This window comes from Prionailurus viverrinus, chromosome A1 (genome assembly GCF_022837055.1).
Source record: "Prionailurus viverrinus isolate Anna chromosome A1, UM_Priviv_1.0, whole genome shotgun sequence".
In the NCBI taxonomy this organism is placed as follows: domain Eukaryota; kingdom Metazoa; phylum Chordata; class Mammalia; order Carnivora; family Felidae; genus Prionailurus; species Prionailurus viverrinus.
Genome location: NC_062561.1, coordinates 52,333,723 through 52,358,120, shown reverse-complemented (window position 1 = coordinate 52,358,120; position 24,398 = coordinate 52,333,723). Strand labels below are relative to the sequence as shown.

The 24,398-nt window shown below is 41.0% G+C and overlaps 1 protein-coding gene across 1 annotated transcript; it reads left to right on the top strand.

Moving 5' to 3' along the window:
* Positions 1-290: 290 nt before the first annotated feature.
* Positions 291-24,398, top strand: EDNRB (endothelin receptor type B). The gene is made up of 8 exons (XM_047874625.1): positions 291-468; positions 1,266-1,795; positions 16,988-17,100; positions 17,235-17,439; positions 19,274-19,423; positions 19,825-19,958; positions 20,487-20,595; positions 22,035-24,398. Exons 2-8 carry the CDS (start codon positions 1,316-1,318, stop codon positions 22,167-22,169), a joined length of 1,326 nt encoding a protein of 441 aa, XP_047730581.1. The 5' UTR covers positions 291-468; positions 1,266-1,315; the 3' UTR covers positions 22,170-24,398.

The following is a 24,398-nucleotide window of genomic DNA, read 5'->3' as shown; positions in this document are numbered from 1 at the left end:
GTTAACTCGTTCAATACAGAACCCCGTTCTAGTCTGGTGCGTGGAAACTTGTCCTTGGTTTAGGCTGGTGGTTTGGAGAACCCAGAACGCTGACAAGCAGCAGGCTCTCGGACGCGTCCCCGGCCGGGGACTGCCCTGGCCAGCGGGCAGCGCCTGCTGATGCTGTCCAGGCGTCGCCCAGGGGGAAAGGTTGCAGAGCGGTCGGAAGGCGCGGGAGGAGTCTGGCGGTGATTGATGCGGAAAGGACGAATGAATAAAAGTACTTGTCTCGGGACGGCAGAGACCTCGAGCAACTGTGGAGGCTACTTGGTCTGGCATTCCCTAGGCGTTTCCTCAGAGCCGGACCGCCCGGCCCTGAAGGGAGGCGTGCTCGCCCCCTAGAGCGGGCTGGAACCGACCTGCGAGCCGAGCGTCCCGGGAAGGAGGTCCCCGCTCATCGCTTTGCTCCCGGTGCTTCCCATTCGCGAGGTAAACATTCTGGCTTGGTGTTGAGTTAAAATCAGTGATTGAACCTTGTCCTGGGGCCTCAGCTTGGGTTGGGAGTTTGGGGATATCTACTTTTAAATCTAATTAAAGAAAAAAAAAAGGACGCATAGATACAATGAATTAAAATGAGGTTGGAGTAAAGGAGAGCAAATAAAAGTTTGAAGCCACTTAGAGGGGACAGACGCTTCGAAGTTCATGCTGACACTCCCCCAAGTCGGACGAGTTGTGTGGGTCAGCCGGCGCACTCCGGCGGGCGCCGGGGCGATCCGAGCGCAGGCGGCTGGGGAGTAGCGGCTTCCACCGCCCGGAGGAGTCTTGACGACGTTCAGACACCGGGTGTCCGCGTTCCCTGCGGAGCAAAATGCAGAGGTTGGCATATGCCCTTGGCCTCTGGGTGCCTTGATACCCCCAGTCCCCACGCACCCTTAGCCAAAACGACTGTGCTTCCCCGGGACGCACCAAAGAGCTCAAAGCTAAGCCCTAGACACCCAGCCTTCTCTCTCTGGCACACCCCTTCCAGAATGCCCCGCCCCACTGCGAGTCACTTATCCCCCGGGGGATCGCAAGGGAGGAAAAAAGCACAGGGAAAGCTGGTTCGGGAAGGACAGTCGAGCGACTCAGGAGTGTCACGCGCGCCGGTTTAACACTGGCGCGCAAACTTGAGTTACATTTGCGCGCGGACGCTCGCCGCGCGGCTGCGCTCTGCACTAGCGGTTTGCAGGGGCGTGGCTGGGGTAGCTGCCCCAAGCTTCCAGTCTTTCTTCCCTGCGGTTCTCCAGACTCACAGCTGCAGAGCGGCCACCCGACGCCCACTGGAGCAGGCAGCAGCATGCGGCCGCCGCCAAGCTTGCGCGGACGCGCCCTGCTGGCGCTGGTCATCGCCTGCGGCGTGGCGGGGGTCCAGGGAGAAGAGAGGGGATTCCCATCGACCAGGGCCACTCTGCCACTTCCGGGACCCGGAGAGATAATGACGCCCCCCGCCGAGGTTTCCTGGCCGAAGGATGCCAACGCCAGCGTGCCTTCGACTTCTGCACCCCCGCAGATGCCTAAAGCAGGGAGAACAACCGGAGCCCGGCCACGCTCGCCTCCTCCGTGCGAGAGATCCATTGAGATCAAGGAGACTTTCAAGTATATCAACACGGTGGTGTCCTGTCTAGTGTTCGTGCTGGGCATCATCGGGAATTCCACACTGCTGAGAATCATTTACAAGAACAAGTGCATGCGAAACGGCCCTAATATCTTGATAGCCAGCCTGGCTCTGGGAGACCTGCTACACATCATCATTGACATCCCCATCACTGTCTACAAGGTAAAGGGCCAATTTTGACGGGAGGGTGCCTAGGTAGGAGGAGGAAGACGGAAGAGCCTTTGGGGGATGCTTACTCTAGAAGATCCATAGCCTCCTAAAAGTCAGCTAGCATTGGAAACAAATTCCCTACTGGTCTTCAGTAACCTTAGGCTAAGCCTCCAGCAAGTATAATCCCCACACCAGCAGGATCAGCATCACTTGGGAGGGAACATGTTAGAAAAGACATTTTATGGCCCCACCTCAGACCTACTGATTTCAGAAACTCTGAGATAGAGCCCAGTAGTATGTATTTTTAACAAGCCCTCCATGTGATGAGGATGAACTGTAAACTCTGAGAACCACTGGTCCTGAAGTATTTAGTCCCTAAGCCTAGCTCACTGGGCCCACTGTCTCTAAAAAAAAAAAAAAAAAAAAAAAAAAAAAAAAAAAAATGTGGTCCACAGATTGGCAGGACCGATATCACCAGAGAGCCTGTTAGAACTGCAACTCCAGCGGAGACTTACAAAAGCATAATCCGCATCTTTAGATACCTGGGCGATTCATATGCACACTAACCTTGGGAGGCATTTTTGTGGAGGGCCCTAAAAGTAGAGGAGCTGGAATTGGGTTTTTTAGGAAACAAATGGGCTAGAAGAAAGAGACCAGATTAGAGAGTACACCAACACGCTTTGCCTGCTGTGAATGACTGCACTGCACCTGCTCTTTAGTGCATGTCTACAGCGGGCCAAGCCCTGGAAAGGATGGGTTACTTCCCTTTACTACTTTTGACAGCCCGCAAGTAGGTATTTCTCCATTTTACAGATGATCGACAAGATGTTCGAAGCCTCACAGTTAGTAAGAGATTGGAGGTGGGATTCAAGCCCCAATCTGTCAGGTCCAAAGTACAAGCTGTACCCCCATCGATTACCTTGAGAACAAACCAAAGAGCACTCAGCGTGAAGTCTCTAAATGGTTTCAGCTGCTAACGTTGATTGTGATTACCACAGGGAACCGGGCACAGAGAGCTAGGGCAGGACATAAACCCCCGCACTATTTGACTCCAGGTTGTTTTGGAACTCTAGACACATCCCGACATCTCTGGGCCTTAGTTTCCTCAACTCTACAATGAGGCTGTTAGTGCCCAGCTACTGGGGTATTGTGGTGTTAAGGAAAAGAGCCTGGGTGAAAGAGCCAGAAAATTTTTAAAGCCCATGCAAGGATCTAAAACTGTGCTTACCCATCATGATCAGCAGTAGAAAGTCACACATAAGAACAGAACCAAAGTGTAAGGGAAAGGGAATGTGCTTTGGGAATTTGCCTGAAGCTAATCCAGGGCTCAGTACAAGGGGGAAAATGTGGCATGGAGGCTGAGAAGGGGTGATAGGGGATGTTTTGATCTTCGTGGCAGGAAGCACCATAAGACATGCCTTTAATCCTAATCCAAATAACCATACTTTAAGGGAATTCTAGCAATTTCTGAAGTGTAGATATAGGATTCAGATTAAGATCCAGGCTCTGGAAGGAAACACTCCCACAAATGCGGGATAAATAGAAGAAATCCTAAAATGCTGCATGGCACCTTGTTCTCATGAAGTCTGAGTGTTTCCTGGGAGAGGTGCAATCGAAAATGGTCCCTTAGATGCAGTCACAGTTCTGTTAGAGCCAGAAGTGATGCACTTACTTCTTAAGCAGCCCCAACGACCAACTCTTACTGTTCCAATTTGGCAAAAGAATTTCAATTCAATTCATCAAAACTAACTTGAGAAACTGTAGAGTGGATGTTGCAAAATATTTAAATGAGTGAAATAAAAAGCCTTCTGAAAAGGGAGATTACAATCCAGTTTTGCTAGGCTTGCATAGAATTGTGTGAAAGGTCTCCTTGGGGAGGACTTTCTTACTTTCTAACTTTCTCTGATCACATGATTACATTTGATAAACCAGAGAATATCTGACTCGCGGGGTGGGGGGCGTGGAGGGCACACAGTTTTTACTTTCATTTCAGTTTTCTTTATGATTTCCCTAGGAAATTGCATCATTTTGCCTGAAGCCATTCAATCTGTTAAAACTGTGCTTTTACTTCTGAAGTAAACAGTCAGTACAAATCCGGCCCCCCAGTCATCTATATTGGTCATAAACACATCCATCACAAAGAATAAGGTCCCATTGCCAAGTTTGCCAACGTGGAATGCTACATAGTAGCTTTTAGTTTATTTTTATCTTGCCTGTAAACATGTGTCGCTTGAAGCATAATATAATAATAATGGCTGCCATTTATTATGCACTAGGTTCTTGGTCAGTATCACTAAATCATTGCAGCAAACCCCAGGGAGGAGGTACTGTTGTCATCCCTGTTTTGCAGGAAAACTCCGTGTTGGACAGGTGAGGAAGTAACTTGCCCAATGTCGCACCAGTGGACAGTGGTGAAACTACGGCTTGGACCCGGGCCATCTGGGCCCTAGAACCCAGAAGGTTCTAAGTCTTCCTAGACCTGGGGCCTTCCCTGTCCCTCTGCACTGAGTGAGCTCAGACCCAGCATTCCCTTCTCTCGCATGCAGTATTCTTAGAACCTCATTTGCATGCCCTGGTGGGATTACAGGACACACTGCCACACGGCAGGGTACTTGGTAAACATTTCCAGCTTTAATCTGAGTCATGTGAAGATTTCTATCTCCTGAAATTCCCCTTCAGATGATCTGTAGTACATAATATGGATAATATCACTGTTATTTTAAAGGCTTTATTTTACAAAAAACACCCAATTCAGACTAGTTAAAAGCCATTTATTCTCCTAAATAATTTTGATGCCATATAAGTAAGTTATTTTTTTTTTTTGAAAAAGAGAGAAACATAGGGCACAAGTGAGCGAGGGGCAGACAGAGAGAGAGAGAAGCGGGGCTCACCAGAAGCAGGGCTCAAGCTCACCCGAAGTGAGGTTCGTGCTCCCCTGAGGTGGGAGTCAAACTCACGAACTGTGAGATCATGACCCAAGCCAACGTCAGATGCTTAACCAACTGAGCCACCCAGGCGCCCAACCATATAAGTAAGTTTTTAAAAATGCATTTAGGGGCGCCTGGGTGGCGTAGTCGGTTAAGCGTCCGACTTCAGCCAGGTCACGATCTCGCGGTCTGGGAGTTCGAGCCCCGCGTCAGGCTCTGGGCTGATGGCTCGGAGTCTGGAGCCTGTTTCCAATTCTGTGTCTCCCTCTCTCTCTGCCCCTCCCCCGTTCATGCTCTGTCTCTCTCTGTCCCAAAAATAAATAAACGTTGAAAAAAAAAAAAATTTTTAAAATGCATTTAGAACCTCAGCATAATCAGGTATTATACTTAACACAAAGTAATTTAAGTGAATTATGAATGCCATTTAAACTTATCCTAAACTGGAAGACTTTAATCTCTAAACCAATGATTTCTAAATTTTTTTTATGTTTATTTATTTTTAAGAGAGAGAGAGAGAGAGAGAGACAGAGCGCAAGCAGGGGAGGGGAAGAGAGAGAGGAAGACACAGAATCCAAAGCAGGCTCCAGGCTCTGAGCTGTCAGCACAGAGCCCGATGCGGGGCTCGAACTCACGAACCCTGAGATCATGACCTGAGCTGAAGTCAGATGCTTAACCAACTGAGCCACCCAGGCACCCCTAAACTAATGATCTCTAATTTTGTTTTTGTGGGATATTACAATTATCTTTCAGGATCCATTTAATTGTATATATTATATACAATTGACATATATTATAATTAATAGATATAATAATTATAATATATTAAAATGCAAAAAAATGTCATTCATGCATACACACACACAACATTTGCAATTTCATAGAGCCCACCTAACCCATCTGTTGGCACACCCAAGGGACATCAGTGTGAATCTATTACATTAATCTGGAGTTCAGTAAATCTAGCATTCAAAAAAGTTGACAAACCCCAAAATGTCATAGTCTCTGATACTGCTGTAGAATGGGACAGGACTTCACAGGGAGGTGCCGACAACCCTTAGGATATAGATCTGTTCTACCTCAAGAGACTAGGTCTCTGGAAACTTTCAGGTAGAATCAGTCCTCTCACCAGGTATCCTATGGCTGAGAGGAAATCCTATGATGAAGGCCACAGAGGTATCATAGGAAACCCAGACAAAGGAAACTGTTGAAGTACTTCACATATGCATATTCATGTAAATATGCTGAAAAGAGGAGTCTGGCTTATCCTTCCCAGCAGTGTCTGCTAAGGCTCTAACATGTTGCATTATGTAAGTCCATCCAGATGAAAATGGAAAAGGCAGTCATCCAAAGCGGGTATTTAAAAGTATGTATGTATCTTTATATCTCTGTGCACAGGTGTATACACATATAAACACATATAAATAGACAGGTAAATAGCATTTGGCACAGTGCCTGGCACCTAGTAAGAAAAAAATAAATGTGTGTGTGTGTGTGTGTAAGAATGAAAATTTGTTTGGGCTTTTTTTTTTTCAGCTTTGCCATTATAAATGTGACTACAAGTAATAGATTCATACAAATGGCTTTGCACACATGTGTGACTATATCTGAAAATTTCTAGAACTACAATTACTAAATCAAAGGGTATGTGCATTTGTGATTTTGATAGATATCTCTATTTTATGCCCCAAAGTTATGGTTGTACTCTTAGTTTGGGTCACTATTTTATATAACATCTCCATACAGATATGCATGTATTAATGTCTATCTCTAGTATATACATGGATCACCATGCCAATATTTACATGGTCTATATACATGTACCTGAACCAAAAGCCAGTATTTATAAGTATATGATGTGAGGATGAATGTCTTCTTACTCACAGGCTAGTTGTGTCCTTCCTTGTATAGACTGCGGTGAATGGGGTAACCGATATGTCTGTTGCCTATGAGAACCTATCTGACTAGTAAGTTGCGGTAGCACTGATGTCAAAGCTGTCCCAGCAAAGCAGGGGTATACTTCTGGATGCCGTGAAGGTTTTATGTTGTTGGTGGCTGATTGGTTGGTTAGTTAGTTCGTTTGGCTTCGTTTGGTTTAGCAGTGATATTTAACAAAGGGTGGTGGCAAGTTCAAGTTAAAATTCACTTAACTTCTTTTAACTTCTCAAGCAACTAAAAATTCTTGAGCAAGTAATGAGTTTTTAAACTATCTCTGGATTTCATTTAACAATTTCACTCTCAGTGCTATATGGGCATGGGTAACTGAGCTAATACGGTTAATTCTCAAATGTAACTTCCTTTATGTGTAAGCAAACCGCATGTGCAAACGAATCTGCTTGTGAACTGGAAGACAGGTTATCGGCATGGACATTGGTTTGATAAGGATCCACATGTAATCAGATGTCCGGCGGTGGTGGAGTGCCTTTGAATGGCTTTGCTGTTAAGATTTCGTAAGCTACTATTAGAGGCAAAGAGCCTGCCTTCATAGTTCTGAAAGGCAAAATCGCTGATCTTTAATGTTTAACTAGTTAAGGTAGGGTATACCTGACATTTAAATGCTGGCATGTAAAAATGTGGAGTTGCTTCACTGAACCCACAAATGAGTTTTGAGTGAAGTGACCTTGTCAGGTAATCAGACATTTTCTGCTTATGACACCCTATCTTTCTGAACAAACTTACCTTCCTCACTTCCAAACTTAGACTACTTCTAGTAATTAACAAGTTTATGTGCAATTGACTAGTTTCATAGTTATAAGTAAAAGTTAGTGGAACTCCATCAGATTTAACTTTTGAAGTTATAATTTTCTGATCGGTAAGTGGAGGTTTATGCACATAGAGCAACATAAGAAGTAAAAGTATCATTGGATAAGGGAGTCTGATTTCTTCCAAGATAATAACACTCCTCATCTCCAGTTAAGTAACTGAGATATTTTACTAACATTTTATAATATTTAGAGATATTCTAGTGGCAGAAGCTCTTTGAACCCAAAGTGGAACCTAGATATGTTGAGATTCATTTATTTAAAGCAAAAAAAAAAAAAAAAAAAAGAAAAGAAAAGAAAAGAAATTAAGGAGCACCAATTAAGCACATGTAAAGTGTTAGCTTTTAAAAAGTATTAATAGGCTATTAGCTCTGAATGACCTAGAATCAACTAAATTGATTATCAACAGATAAAACTAATATCCCAACACCCACCTAGTGTCGTGCCTGCAACAGTCAGTACCAGACAGATGCTTGTGGACAAAAGATGTGACACATAAAACATAAGGACAGTGGGACTTTGATAATCATAATTTTTATAACTGTTCAGATGAAAAAGAAGGGTGAAGTTGTTCCTCTTCCTGTATGAGAACATTGGCCATAGTTACATAATAGGTCAATAGCATAATTCAAATAATCCGGAAACTCAGGAGTTCACATTCCCAATTTATTGTTACACACGTGGATTCCTGTGACAAAATGGTTGGCAAACTCTCGGCCTTGGGCAATGAAAGATTCGCTAGATTAACTCTACGGTCCTTGCGTTTGCTTTTGATCTGCCACTGGCCACTCCATAAATCCAAGCCTCTTAAAATGTCACGGCAGTGTTACTTTCAATATGCCCAGGCTTATCTATCAAAGGCTCTACATTTTTTCTTTGCTCACTTTAAATGAGTTCTTCAGGATGAAGATATTTCCATAGGTATACAAGAGGATGACATAGCCAAGACCCTGTTGTCTCAAGGCCAGGGAGCCACGTGCTTCATTTTGCAAAGAAAAACCATATAAGGTGATCTCTGTGTGGCTAATATGCTATAGTTGATTATTTTTAGAGAAACATGCCAAATGCTAATAAATGATTAAGTGCTTCAAAGGGTGTTGACAGATAAAGCCTGAGCTTAAATAAGATTCAAGATGTAATTTATGATGTGAAACAATCTCTTTCAAGACTTTGACGAGGTTGGTTACGTTTGGGAGGCAGCTGAGTGTGGTATATCGGGGACACCTTACCCAACAACTTCTCTAATTTTAGACTTCTGTCCTTTCCTCTTGCCAGTGCTTTTATTTTAGAGATTGATTATTTCTCTTTCCCCCTATAGACCCTCTGGGGAAAATGTAAACGAAGAAAATAGAAGAGCAAGAAAGAGGCTCATGCTTGAGTCAGAAATTTATTAGCAAAGTTGACAGATGCATTTGTCGAGCAATTCTCTGTCCCTAAGACTCACAGCCACTTAGTTGGACTCTTCAGAATATGTACATGTCAGTGAGTTTTTAAGCACAAACTGTGGATTATTCTTAAATTCGAATAATAGGAGAGTAGCAATCTATTTATTGACCTGTTACAGACTTGGAAATAGATTTCATTGTAACACTAGCAGAGAATATATTTAAAGTAAACTTAAATTTCTCCTAAGATATATTTTTTTAATCTTTTCTTTTTGCTTCTGGAGATTTTGTTTCAGGAAACTCCATTCACCTTCATGGAGTCAATGTTGTATTTAAGCAAGTCATAGGAATGTTTCCAGAGCAGGAAAAACCCTCTGTTCTGCGGGTGTGCACGCAACAGATTCTTGGAGACAGAACCTCTGTCTCGCCCAACTCCAGGGGGCGTTGTTCACACTGTGGTCTGTTGAAGTGTCACCCCTGGGGTTATGCTGGCATTATTTCTGACCCACATTTTTCTAATCCTCACGACCTAATTTTTAGGTGATTAAGTGCATTTTAATGGATGCAGAATGGAACTTGTAATTGATACCTGTCCCCAAGGGCACAGGTACGACATACGTCAAGAAAATATTTTCTGTGTACCTGACCAGTAGCTTACCTTAAATTCTGTCCATACGTACGATTAAAAAAGAAATGAAAATCCCTTAATAAGCGTGCTCTATCTTTAAAATGCCAGTTCAAATGCAGAAAAATTCTTATCTGCTGCAGGAAACAGAGATAAAAGCAGAAGAATACACCCTTTCCCAAAGCTGTGAAACACAACCACTCCATTATTTCCCTCTTTTGACTCTCACTGTAAAAACATTTCTATAATACCAGTCATTTGAAAGAAATGTTCACACTTCATCACAGCCGTCTGGCAAAGTAACCGTTGTTGTTGTTGTAAATACATTGCTCACCCAGCCTTTTAAACAATCATGTCCTACAGCATCTCCATGCTTAGGCAGCCATCTCCACCAAATTTGCAACTAAAGCTCCTGGTAGGATCCCATTAGATATTGAGAAACAGTAAGTTCTGTTTTATGTCAGTCATTTCCTTGGCAGCTTTGAGTAGGAGCGACAGGATGGGAGAGGAACGTTTGCTTTTCACTTTTTCTAGCCTATTTGGAAGGCGGAACTCCAAAAAGAGAAGAGCTAACCATCACCCCGCAATCCCTCAGGGCCCTGGCTCCATGTGTCAAGAAGACCTGATCCTCTGGAAAGAGGAAGGAAGGGCATGGAATAGACAATACAAAAACAAACAAAGAAACAAACAAACAAACAATAAATGCGTAGCCATCTCAGTTCTCTAAAGACTTTGTTCCAAATATGAGAACTGAAAGTTCATGACAATAGTTTTATCATAAGATTTCTGCCTTATGATTGCATTCATGCATTCATCCACTGCACACTCATTCACTGTTAATCAACAGGCATTTAATGAGTGACCACTGTGTGCCAGGCACTATGCTGGACGTTAAAAATGTGATAGAGTATTCTGAAACAAGTAAATAGTTAAAACTCAGTATATACTCTTGATTTAAAAAATAGGAAAAGAAAATAGTATATAAGGTTAATGAAGCGATTGGACATTTATTAGTGCAAGACGGTTAACTTTCAAATTTCCTGACTTTATGGGGCTTAATTCCTTTGGGCATTAACAGTGGTATGTATTAACAGGGTTTTCTCCATTTAATTTCTCAGGAATGTGATTTTTAATTAAAAAGAGAAATGAAAAATGTAAATCTCCCAGTTGGAGAGATTTTGTAGGAATCATTAACAATACTTATAAAAAGGGGATATTTATTTCCTATTCATGCTATTTATCCTTTTAGAAATTAAGAAAAAAATATATAATATAAAAATAATTGCTAAATGTAATAGAAAAATAATGTATTTGTGTTTTTTCTAAATTTTTTTTTATACTTATTTATTTTTGAGAGACAGAGAGAGACAAAGCACAAGTGGGGGAGGGGCAGAGAGAGAAGGAGACACAGAATCCGAAGCAGACAGCCCGATGCAGGGCTCGAACCCACAAACCATGAGATCGTGACCTGAGCCGAAGTCAGACGCTCAACCGACCGAGCCACCCAGGTGCCCCTGTATGCTATTGCCTTTTTTTCTTTCATAAACAGCCATTCCAACATAAAGTTATGCAGTCATGGTCATCCTTGAGTAGAAATCTTATAATCAGTACGATCACGTCTTTTTTCAGTCTAGTGTTGATTTACTTATTTGTTTTTATTCATACAAAAGAAAAGTTCTCGGGAAGCAGTGTAAACCATAAGGGAAGGGGATGAGCACAAGCGTGGGCTATCATGTGTCGAATGGACACCACGCTGTAGGACCTAACAGTTTTGTCAAAAGCTCTTGGTTGGTTGAGTCATCGCAATATGAAAACCAGTAACAGTTATGGGAGTAATTTCTAACTGGTTCACATTTAATTAGTGGTAGGTAATATATATTCAAACTTACTTTTAAGCAGAACCTAGACATTTAATTCCTGTGACAGGGACCAAGAAACAATACAGAACTCTAACATTGATTTTGCAATTAGAGAGACTTGTCTGATTGCGTGCTTGATTTGTTTTCAGTATTCACGTCTTGCCCTTAAGTTATCTAATTGAATGGAGTGAAGTCCAAAGAAAAAACTCAACATGAGGAATAAGAATGTGTTATTGCTGGGTTTAAAGTTAGAATTACTTCCTCTTGCAATAAAAAGAATCAATTTCCCCTACAAGAGGAAAGCTATATTGTTGGACTTCAAATTAGGTGTTGGATGTCAGGATTTTTGTCAACGAAGAGTGAAATAATTAATTTCCAGTTATCACAAAAATCTATAAGAACATTCTTCCACTGAAATTTAAAGATGGCACCTTGGTTGAGAGTGATGTTTGCTTTTAAACTTTAGTAAATCTTCCCTCACTTCCACTTGGGGTTTTGTTCACCATTAAGCAAGGGGTTGATGTCTTTGCGTTTTACATAAGCTCCCAGCACTAAATTGCCCAAGACTTACCGGAAGCCATTAAGACCAAGATGAGCGTCAGAAGTGGGCATGGTTTCTGCCACTGGGTAGCTGGCTTCTCAGAGTCTCCACAAAGCCTTCTGGTTGGAGAGAGGCAGGGGTTGCCAAAGTCACCCTTCTCATTACAAAATAACAGAAGTGACAGTGGGCACTTTGTCTCTCATCTTTTGTGGCCTTCCAGGACCAGCAGCATTCGGGCCTGAATTGAAAGCCTGCAAAGCTAAAAAAGCTGATGAAGGCTAATGCTCCCTGGTTTGCAGTTCCTTTCCCTTTGGAAGGGTAGATTAGAAAATTGTAAGCCCTCAGTTATGATTCGGTTTCTGACTATCTCTGTGTCGAACGTGAAGAGAACGGTTACAATTTTCAGTTTGTGTTTCCCTATCCCCTGTGATAACTTGGGTCAGAGGTTGAGCTGCAGGCCTCCCAGTGGTATGAAGAACAATCCTCCAATTTCTGGGCTGAGCCAAAAACAATAGTAACCTCAAAACAGGGCCTGGATTCAGTACAGGGCTCCTTTCCATTGGCCAGACTTCTTTCCCTTCAGTGGCCTGGACGCTCATTCATCTTGATTCATCTGATGCCTGCACCTAGGTGATCCTAATATTTGCATATCTGGAAATAGTTTGAGGCAAATAAGATATTTGGAAATATGTTAATTTTTGGATATTATGTGAATGAGATGGCTACATGATTAGGAGAGATTTTATTTTGCATCTAGATATTTTTACCATTGACACATAGGTATGGGTCAAAATGCGAATATTGATTTAATTCTAAACAATCTTTTTTCTATGGTCGGTTTCTCCAAAACGCTATATAGACTCTAAAATCAGACCATGTGGGTTCAAATGTGGATCGGTTACTTCAGTGAGTAATAAACCAAGTTACCAGGACAAGTAACCAAGTGAGTAAAGCAAGGACAGATATATTACTTGTCAAATGATGAATAGCAAATAACCCCAAAACTTAGTGGTTTGAAACTTTTATTATCTCACACCTTGTCTGTGGCTCTAGAATTCAGGAACCCCTTAGCTGGGTGCTTCTGGTCCAGTGTCTCTCATGAGGGTGCAGTCAAGGTATTTGCTAAGGGCTTCAGTTTTCTGAAGATTTGCCTAAAGCTGGAGGAATCTCTCATTCATACAGCTGGTAAATTTGTGCTAGTCTCACCTTTTTTTCTTTTCTTTCTTTTTTTTTTTTAATGTTTATGTATTCTCGAGAGAGAGACAGAGACAGAGTGTGAGTGGGGGAGGGTCTGAGAGAGGGGGAGACACAGAATCTGAAGCAGGCTCCAGGCTCCGAGCTGTCAGCACAGAGCCTGATGCGGGGCTCAAGCTCACAAACTGTGAGGTCATGACCTGAGCCGAACTCAGATGCTTAACCGACTGAGCCACCCAGGTGCCCTGGCAAATTTTTGCTAGTCGTTTTCAGGAGGCCTGCGTTCCTCGCCATGCTGGCCTGCCCACAGACACTTGGGTGTCCTCCTGACATGGCACCTGGTCTCCTGAGAATGAGTGATCTACCAGACCACAAGGAGAAAGCCATATGCCTTTTGTGACTAGTCTCCGACATCACACATCATCCCTTTCACCACATTCTGTTCGTAGAAAGCAAATTGTTAAAGCCAACCCTCATTCAAGGAAAGGGAAACGAGGCTTCTTCACCTTGTGAAGGGAGGAGCAGCAAAGAATTTGTGGACGTATTTAAAACCAACACAGTATGTTAATAACCTTCTAAGTGCCTCAGTTTTCCTACCTGTAAAATGGGGATCAGTAGTACTATGTCCTAGGATTTCTTCAGAGATGTCAACGATATGGTATGTGCAAAGTGCTTAGAATAATGCCTAACCCATTTGCAAGTGCCACATAACTGTTAGTTTTGTTTTCTTTCTTTTTTTTTTTTTTTCCTGATACCTCTAAGAGCAATCAGAATTAGAAATATTGTCTGGATAATTCATAAGAAGCTGGTCTGGTAGAGTCTTTGGAACTGGTTGGAACTTTTTTATTCTTATGTTTCCAAGGGCAATTGGCGGTTCCTTTAAAGTATCTTAAGTTCATAGCCGGTTCAGACCTAAGGCATCCTGAGTCTGATGAATGAGTCTGAATGGCTCCATCATTCATGTGACAAACCTCTTAGTTCCCTGACTCCTCGTGTCTTATATCCAAACCATAACAAATCCTCCTGGCTCCACCTTCAAATATAAAAATATATCTGGTCTGCAACCCATTCGTTCAGCCCCAGGTTACCGCCGGGTCCAGCTGACCACAATCTCTCATCAAAGCTTCCTTTCTCGACCCCACATTCTATTCTACATTGAGCATCCACACGGATCTTTTTACTTATTTTTCTTTTTTTAATGTTTACTTATTTTTGAGAGGGAGAGCACAAGCAGGGAGGGGCCGAGAGAAAGAGGGAAACAGAATCCCAAGCAAGCTCACACTGTCAGCACAGAGCTTGATGTGGGGCTCAAACTCACGAACTGTGAGATCACGACCTGAGCCCAAATCAAGAATCAGACGCTTAACTGAGCCACCCAGGCTCCCCTGACAGTGATCTTCTTCAACCATAAATAAGACCATGCCATTTCCCTGTTTAAAAACGGACAATGTACTTCCTCAAAAATTATTCAGACGACTCCTTCTACAACATCATCTCTTAGACACTTGGCCTGGGTCTTGATAGACTTCTTTGTGTAAGGTCAGCACACTAGGCTTATTTTCTTACGCCGAGACCTTTGCACTTGCTCCTTCCTCTGCCCTGAATGCACTTTGCATGGCTTACTCTCTTACTGTAGTCAGATCCCTTACTCATATGTTGCCTCTTCAGAAAGATGTTGCTTGAGAAGCTTATCAAGAAATTACTCCAAATCCCACTATACCCTCTTCATATAATGGCAATAACCATATGACACCGTATTAAATATTTGTGTGCGTTTTTTTATAGGCCTCCTTCACTAGCCTGTAATCTCTAGGAGAGCAGGGAGTTTGCCTTATTCACTGATATGCACCCTGTACTCAGAATGGTGCCTGGCATATAGTGAATGCTCAATAAATGCTTATTGAATGAATGAATGAATGAATGAATGAACAAGCAGAATTCTGACCCAATTGACTAATCCAGAAGTCACAAGTAGTCTGATCTACAGATATATTTTTTTGATACAATGTTATTTGACAGTGTTTTTTAAAAATATGAGTTAGGGGCGCCTGGGTGGCTCAGTCGGTTAAGCGGCTGACTTTGGCTCAGGTCATGATCTCACGGTTCGTGAGTTCAAGCCCCGCGTCGGGCTCTGTGCTGACAGCTCAGAGCCTGGAGCCTGTTTCAGATTCTGTGTCTCCCTCTCTCTCTGCCCCTCCCCCGTTCATGCTCTGTCTCTCTCTGTCCCAAAAATAAATAAACGTTAAAAAAAAATTTAAAAATGAGTTAAAAACTTTTATAATTATGAGGTTTTATATAAAAATTCGATTTTTTTAGTTAAAATCAAGAGTTGTGTTTTGTTGTTGGTTTTTAATGTGGGATTCCTTGGCAAAAATCATATCATGGTCTTTAAGCAGCTTCCCCTTTTAGATGGGATTTACCCCACACCCTACCACTCTCTATTATCTTCCTGACACCAATGACTTCTTTATACCCGGCTTCTCTACCCCTCTGTGTTACCTGCCTGGCCCTGTAGATCTTCAGGACCCTAGATGAAGCATGTCTGTGGTAAGCTTGCAACATCTGTCCTACATGTCAGAGTAACTTTTTGTATCTAACTTGGAAACGAAATTGGTCTCATGTTGGAGCTCGAAGTCGTATTCATCCTAGACACACATTTCAGCCTTTGGTGCCATTTTGGAACAATCACACATCTTGACAGACTCCACAAAGAAACTTCACTAAAGTGAAAGGACAGAAAGACTCAATTGTGTTTCAAAATAGTTTTCACTTTTGGAAGATTATTTTTTAAAACATTTAAAAAAAAACACATTGATTTGAAATACTTTTCTTTATTTTCAAAACCTCAGGAACATTCAATCCAGATGTTCACCTAAAGTGATTCATTAACCAGTGTGGGCACACCCAGTTGTCCTAAGAAAGAAATTAACTGGTTTTCACAATAGATGGTTGTACATCTATTGTGAAAGCAGGAAGGAGAGACATATATGTATAATAGCAAGAACTTATGTCTTTTTACTCATGGTAGAGCCAGTGCCTATATGTTTTAGGGGTTTGAATATGGCATCCACAACATGGCAGGAACTGAATTAGGCAGTTGCAGAGGCCATATTCTGCCTTATACTCTAGGGATTCAAGAGAGCAAAAACTAAACAAAACAAACAAGTAAATGTTATAATACATGCAATGGTTGGTGACAGGTGCTATGGATAAAAAGGAAAGTCGAGGAAGGTATGAGAGACAGGAACCTGGCTAGTTACTGTACTAATAATGGGGTTAAAGTAGGTTATGTTGAAAAGATGAGGTTTGAGCAAAATCTGAAGGATGTAAGGGAGTTAGCCCAGTGGATCTGTGGGGAAAGAGCCTTCCAGAATAAGGAAACACCTAGAGTAAAGCCCTAACACAGCAGTGTGTCTAGGGCATTCAAGGAGCAGTGTGCATATTCCCGCTGAGTTTCTGGGCACTCAAGTTGACTACAGTAAAGTGGAAATATGCAAATACACATTTGTCATCTGTTTTTAACATTTATCGTCTATATTTTGGTTTGGCCATGACCTGAGCACGTGAGACTCCACGACAGTAGAAGAGATGTTTTCAGTGCATCACATTCAGTTTTCCAAGGGGAACTTACAAGATTGGCCCCAGTTAGCCCCATGGTGGAGTTTCGGATCCTAAGCTACTGTGTATGCATAACAAATTCTCCTGAACTGGCTGCATTTTCATTATTCCCAACCGCTCTCCTGATCCATATATCGAACACTGATGCTTTTCAAAGGAGTAATCCATGAGGAAAAGAAGAAGAACTGGAATTGGTTATCTAACTCTGCATGTTAATTACCGTCCACTAAGTAATGCAGTTCAGAGGGCACCGTGTGAAAATCTTGCTCACAGAGCTTCATGTCTTCTCAATGCAGCTGCTTGCCGAGGACTGGCCCTTTGGAGTTGAGATGTGTAAGCTGGTGCCTTTTATCCAGAAGGCCTCCGTGGGAATCACTGTGTTGAGTCTATGTGCTCTAAGTATTGACAGGTAAGAGCGTATATTTAAGCCAGGTATATCCTGAACACTATACTAGTGATTGCTATGTTACTTAGAAACTAAACTATGTAATTCAATAAAAGCAGGCTCTGCAGCTTGACAAATAATTCTATTTTGTACTTCAGATATCGAGCCGTTGCTTCTTGGAGTCGAATTAAAGGAATCGGGGTTCCAAAATGGACAGCAGTCGAAATTGTTTTAATTTGGGTGGTCTCTGTGGTTCTGGCAGTCCCTGAAGCCGTGGGTTTTGATATGATAACCATTGACTACAAAGGACGTTACCTGCGAATCTGCTTGCTTCGTCCCACTCAGAAAACAGCCTTCATGCAGGTGAATTTTACCTTTTCCTTTCCTTTCCGTTCTTGCCTTATAAATATTTAGCTACTTTCCGCCTGATCATCCCTTCTTGGGAAGCTATTGATTTATGACTGTCCTTGGCATAAATTAAGAGTGTAAGCCTCTCGGGGCGCCTGGGTGGCGCAGTCGGTTAAGCGTCCGACTTCAGCCAGGTCACGATCTCGAGGTCCATGGGTTCGAGCCCCGCGTCGGCTCTGGGCTGATGGCTCAGAGCCTGGAGCCTGTTTCCGATTCTATGTCTCCCTCTCTCTCTGCCCCTCCCCTGTTCATGCTCTGTCTCTCTCTGTCCCAAAAATAAAATAAAAACGTTGAAAAAAAATTAAAAAAAAAAAAAAAAAAAGAGTGTAAGCCTCTGGACCGGGGAGCTAACAGTGACTAATGACCCATGCTGTGGAAAGCTAGGTCACTACTTCCACAAGAATTCCCTGGTGTTCAGGGGTACAGATAAAGCAAGTTCACATGAGAGGATCGATTTGGACGTATAGCTTTTCTACTCATCTCCTCCATAAGGACTGCCAACTACTACTATTCCTCGTAAGACAACACAGCAGCCATCAGAGGGAGTGGATGGTTCAGTGAGTGATCAAGTAGGAGATGCCCGGATGTGGAAGGATTCTGAATGGCAAGCCAGCCCTCTATCTAAAGGGAAAGCTGCCATTGCAAAGAATTTTTCGTCTTGGCCATTTATTCAAGAACGTTGAATCAGGAAATGGGGGAAAATGGCAATGTTGGTATTTGAAGACAGATCTTGAGTATAAAAGACTCTTCCCAACAGAATGGATTAAGAGGCGTTAATGCAGGTGTCACCAATGGTTATTTTCTATTTCACATATAAGAAGACTATATACAACTTTAGGGATTATATGTATCCCAGTTATTAAAAGAAAAAAGAAGTGGGGCGCCTGGGTGGCTCAGTCGGTTAAGCGTCCGAGTTTGGCTCAGGTCATGATCTCGTGATTCATGGATTCGAGCCCCTTGTCAGGCTCCATGCTGACAGCTCAGAGCCTGGAGCCTGCTTTAGATTCTGTGTCTCCTTCTCTCTCTGCCCCTCCCCTACTCATGCTCTGTCTGTCTCTGTCTCTCAACAATAAATAAATGTTAAAAAAATTTTTTTAAGAAAAAAGAAGGACATTAATGTGAAATTGAGAATGAGATTGCTATCTTCTTGTGTCTTATTAGTTAAAAGGAAAAAGTTTTCTGCATAGATTACATAAATTCTGCTCCAACACAGTTGGAAAAAAAGACAGAGCAGAAATAAAGTAAAAAAAAAAAAGCCTAAGTCATAAGCAGCTTTGATTTTCTAATTGATAAGTGAGATTCATACATTTCTTAGCTAAATAATTAGTGCAGACCTTTCCACATCTATTTTTGTCTGGGAAACACACTTGTTAACAAGTGAATGCTTCCCTTAAACACTAGGATGTCTTCACATATTCAGATATGGTATTTCACAGAAAGAGTATCTTAAGAATGTTTTTGCTTAAGGATAATTTGCTTATGTGAAGGCAAAAATATTTGAATTACCAAATATTTTTAATTTTGCCCAACTGCCTAAATTTTTGAGTAGAATTACAGCACACTGCCTTAGAAAATTGAAATGCCCTTTAAGGAATGTTTGTTATACTTAGTATAAGTATTTAGTTATTTGTTCAGTAGATGTGGCCTGAAATATTCTATATAGTGTTTAGGAAATGTATCTACTTTAGAAGTAGATGAGTATGTTGTTGTTTTTTTAAATTTAACGTGTGGTATAGAAGATGTTTTTTACAGAGGAATGTTAACTCATATAATTTTCTCTTCTCCATAGTTTTACAAGACAGCTAAAGATTGGTGGCTATTTAGTTTCTATTTCTGCTTGCCATTGGCCATCACTGCATTTTTTTATACGCTGATGACTTGTGAAATGTTGAGAAAGAAGAGTGGCATGCAGATTGCTTTAAATGACCACTTAAAGCAGGTAAGAAAATAAAAATATGTGCTGACTCACGATTATAATTATGAATAAGAAAATTATTACAATGACAACAAATTAAAATTATTATACACTAGACCATACTTCCTTTCTCTTGCTTCCAGTATTTTTGAAAATACAAAGAATATTTTTTATATTATCTATCGAGAGATAATTCTGTTCTATGTAATCTAAAAAGATCTAGAAAGATCCATTACCTTTTTAAGGTGAATTACTAGTCACTTTACTTCTAATTCACATCAGCTATTCGATTTAAAGCTTGATGTTCTGAATTTGTACAAATGCCACTGGCTTTTTGTAAACAATATTAAATATTCTGTTTGGAAGTGGGAACACTGTGATTATCTGAGTCCTCTATTTAGTCCCTGACTATGGTTTTATTACAGAGACGGGAAGTGGCCAAAACGGTCTTTTGCCTGGTCCTCGTCTTTGCCCTGTGCTGGCTTCCCCTTCACCTCAGCAGGATTTTGAAGCTCACTCTTTATGATCAGAATGATCCTAATAGATGTGAACTTTTGAGGTAAGAAAAGTAAACTAGACCGATTTTTGTAGGTAAACGCCATTCAGAAGTTTTTTTCCACTGGTCCCTTGCAGAGACAGAGTACCATTTTGCTAGTCTTTAGGGGGCAGTTATGATTCTCACTTTTCCCCCTTCACTCCTGTTGTAGAGGAAGGAATAAAGCAGACTAATAAGAACACTGAGAATCGAGAGGCAGAGCTCTCTCCATTCGATCATAAAATGATCAAAATGTTGAGTGGGTGGCACTATTGAAAATACAAGCTCCGATTCTCCTTGGCACTTTGCAAAGCCTTCTCAGCCAGCCTCAGCACTTCCGAATGAGATTTTATTGTCAAAGAGAGAATTGGGCATGGGAGGGAGGGGCATGATGACAGAGAGAGACAGAGAGAGAGAGAGATCATTATGAGCAAAGACCAGTGATAAAGTCGAACTATTGTATATGAGTAATGTTTTTCCCCCAAAACGCAAGAGTTTGCAAGGAATATAGGCTTAAAGCAACAAAGACATGTTTTGGAATGTTTCTTACAGCTTTTTGTTGGTGTTGGACTACATTGGCATCAACATGGCCTCCCTGAATTCCTGCATTAATCCTATAGCTCTGTATTTGGTGAGCAAAAGATTCAAAAACTGCTTTAAGGTGAGAGTATTTCAAAATAAAAAGCTCTTTTTTAGCCTGGCATCAAATATAACCTTTCCAAACGATTCAGATTTATATCTAAAGAGATTTAGTCAATTATTTTACAGTATTCCCTTGAGTTACATTACAGATAATTTTTTAAAATATGACTTCTGCTCAAAACTCACTCTACTTGATTTCTGCCTATAAATCCTCATCAACCACTCCCTTCTGCCTCAACCAATCAGTTGGACTTGGAGAAATGCTCAGAAAATTAACAAAAAGGACATGCATTGATGTCTGACAGATGTCATACGATAAGAGCTAAACATGAGTTAAATGCCTTGTTCCCATTTTCAGTAGGTTTTGGACTAAGGCAGCATGGCTTGGATTATAACTAACTTAGTATCTTTTTCATATGGGACATGAGAATAGCAAGTCTAATGGAGACATGTAATTCAGGTTCTACCTCCTCTTTGCCACCTTGCTTGTAGAGCAGAGTTGTGCTACTTGATGTGGAATACGTGTATTATTCTTCGTTTGGCCACTTGCATTGTAACATCCATCCATTCATTCACTCCTTCGACAATCTAATATGAATGACATATTCCCTTCCCTTATATGGGAATGATCCATTTGTCCCTGGTAGCTCATTACTGGAAAGAACTCAGCTTCCTCAAAACATCTAAATCAGTCTTAAGTTCTTTGCCCACTCATAAGCTCATGAATTGTAGAGCTAGAAGAGAACGTTCATCAAGATCGACTCCCTCTTTTTAGAGAACAGAAAACAACGGACCTCCCAGTTCCTTATACATACAGATCCTCAGAAAGCAAACCGTATGAACAAAGTTTGGGGATTTAAAAAAAAATCCAAGAAAAGAGATTGGATGGATCAAACCGAGACATTAATGTACTTTCTAAGTTCATTGTGTGATGGCATTAAAAAGGCACACGAGCATAACACGTGGCTGACAAAAACATCAATACAACATTAAATTCACTGACAGAAAGCAGGCTACAGAGTAGTGCATATAGTACAATTTTATTAAGATAACACACTCATGCACACAGGCACAGACACGGTCGTGTGTTTATATGTATGGTGTGTGGTAATATTTCTACTTGCATAGGAAGAAGTCTTGAGTTATATATTTATCAAATATTAAGAGAATTTCTCAAGTAAGCAAGAGTAAATATCAAGAATGAGTGCTTTTCCCTTTTAATTTTAATGAAAAGGTGAGTTTTAGTGATATACATTTCTTTCCCTGTATTTTCTAGTATAAAAAACTACCATATACTACTTGTGTAATTATATGCTGTTAAAGGGAAAAATAAGAGAGCATGGAAAGGAAGTGGCCAAGAACTCCCGATCGTGCCCAGACAGTCAGAACCCTAGAAAGTAGGAAGAGTCATGACAGTAACTGATGTGAACGGCTAACGAGTTACTTTGCTCTGTACAGTCATGCCTATGCTGCTGGTGCCAGTCATTTGAAGAAAAACAGTCCTTGGAGGAAAAGCAGTCATGCCTGAAGTTCAAAGCTAATGATCACGGATATGACAACTTCCGCTCCAGTAATAAATACAGCTCATCTTAGGAGAAGGAATAGTCACTTAATTTCATTTTCTTTATTGTGGACAGAAGTCGCTAAAACAAGGAGGCGTTTGCCAAAACAAAACAACTGTGTGCTTGCACAAAACAATGTAAAAGTGTAAGAGTGATGATTTTCTTAACACTCACAGTGACCCATGACTCTCTGTGAGCTATTTATTGCCTGAGAAAACAAAAGCCTTGAGAATTAAGAAAGCCTCCTCGTGAAAGCACTTAATTTTACACAGCCAGCACTCCCGTGTAGCTCTTAATAACTTCCAGTACATTCCTGCACCGCTTAGGTTTAGGTTGAACTCACTCTGAATTCCTGTTCAAGAGGTTTATGTTTAAATTCATGTGAATCTGATATAAAGGAAAATTGTGTCACCGTAAAATGGAATCTTTAAGTAAAGTTTAAATGGCTCAATTCAAAATTTTAAAAAATCCTTTAAAAGAACCTTTTCTTAATTCATGGTGTCAAACCACTGGCTGGACTATAAAATGTGAAAGCAAGTTTAGCTGGTGTATCTTTTTTTTTTTTCACATTAGAAACATAATTAAAGGATCAGGAGGTAGCATCAGAGAGACTGAGGTTTTTGAAAATCATTAATCTTTCTCCATTCAGATAAGACCAAATGTCACAAAGGGAAGGAGAGAGAAGGTTTGGAATGCTTTCCCAAAAGACTGCTTTGAAGTCTCCTACTCATGTATTCTGCGAAGAAAATACTACCTATGATTTTTTTTCAAGATTATTAAAATATTCTCCTTTCACTACTGTAGTTGAAACACTATTTGTTTATTTTGTCATCTGCAAGTAGTTAGCTACAATTATAGGACATGCAGATGATTCAACAAAGGGCCAGCCCCGGCGTTTAGTACCTTTACAATGGAGAGATGCCAGTAACCCTAAGGGACAGGACGTGAGTTGCCTGGAGCAGGGCCCACAGGGCGCAGGAGAAAGCAGGGTCCTCTCCCACCTGCTGCAGTCAAAATGGTCTCTGGCGTAGGTGTCATATGATAATTAAAACACTGTTTTTTGAAATCACACAAATTAATCAATTTAACAACTACTTGTAAAGCTTATTACTAATTTTTATATCATTTTTATAAATAACTAATAAAAAACAGTTTTTGATGTGGTGCTTTTTTGTCACATACAGGCAAAAGTGCTTTTGAGGACTGTAAGGACCTCTTTCTTTGTGCATTCTTGCCTAATTCTTTCATCTCCCCAGCAAAGCGCCTTAGGTTAACTTGGGATGATATGTGTGTGAAAATATGTACAAGAGAGAACGGAAGAGAGAGGAAATGAGGTGGGGTGGGAGGAAACCCACAGGGACGGATTCCCATTCTTAGCCTGACGTTCGTCATTGCCCCGTCACATCAATGCAAAAGGTCCTGATTCTGTTCCAGCAAAACACAGTGCAATGTTCTCAGAGTGACTGCAGGAATAAATTGGGCCCAAGAGCTTTAACTCTGTCTTAAAATATAGCAGAGTTTCTACTTTTTTTTTTCCCTTTAGTAACCCTGGGCCACGTGTTGGAAATGAGCTAGCAATGTTGTTTTCTGCCAGCAACTAATGTGACAATACAGCAAACCAAAACCCCAAGATGTGGCCAAAAAGAAATGACAATAATTAATTCACATGCCACATGGATTCTATTTACAGATCACTCACGGTCTTGTTTATTAGTTTCTTCCCAATCACTTTCTCAGACACTTGTCAACACAAAAGACATTTCAAACTTTGGATTTTAAATTAACTTTGGATAACTAATATATTTTTTATTCCCACTTAAGTTTTAGCTCATTTTTATTACCATGTACTGAGTTTTGGTTCTTCCTCCTCATTTACATCCCAATACCCTTTCCTTTTCCATATCAGACTGTGGTCCGTAAAAATCTTGCCAAATTTTGAAACCGCACGCGAAGAGTACGTACATGGACTATTTATAACGAAATTGCTGTCAGTAGCTTTTCTAAAAATGTTTGATTTGAAAATGTTAACATCTGATAAAAGTTGGTAAGAAGCAAATATGATTTCTGGACATAATTAAAACCAATATGGCCAAAGGAATTCAGGTTGCAGCAAAACATGGGTATGCTGTAGTTAACTCTATAAAATTGTAATATAAACATGTAAAATAATTATGTATTTTGTCTTCTTGTGGTCACTTAAAGTGGCAACTACTGTAGTTGCTGATTCCTTATTATGTAAACAAAATCAATAAAAAGTTAA

What these genes read in the sequence shown, in the direction of transcription:
- EDNRB (XM_047874625.1), top strand. Translation starts at nt 1,316, where the DNA reads ATGCGGCCGCCGCCAAGCTTGCGCGGACGCGCCCTGCTGGCGCTGGTC. An exon ending in AGAAAACAGCCTTCATGCAG is followed by an intron (nt 17,440 to 19,273) that starts GTGAATTTTACC and finishes TCTTCTCCATAG; the next exon opens with TTTTACAAGACAGCTAAAGA. An exon ending in GATTCAAAAACTGCTTTAAG is followed by an intron (nt 20,596 to 22,034) that starts GTGAGAGTATTT and finishes TGCTCTGTACAG; the next exon opens with TCATGCCTATGCTGCTGGTG.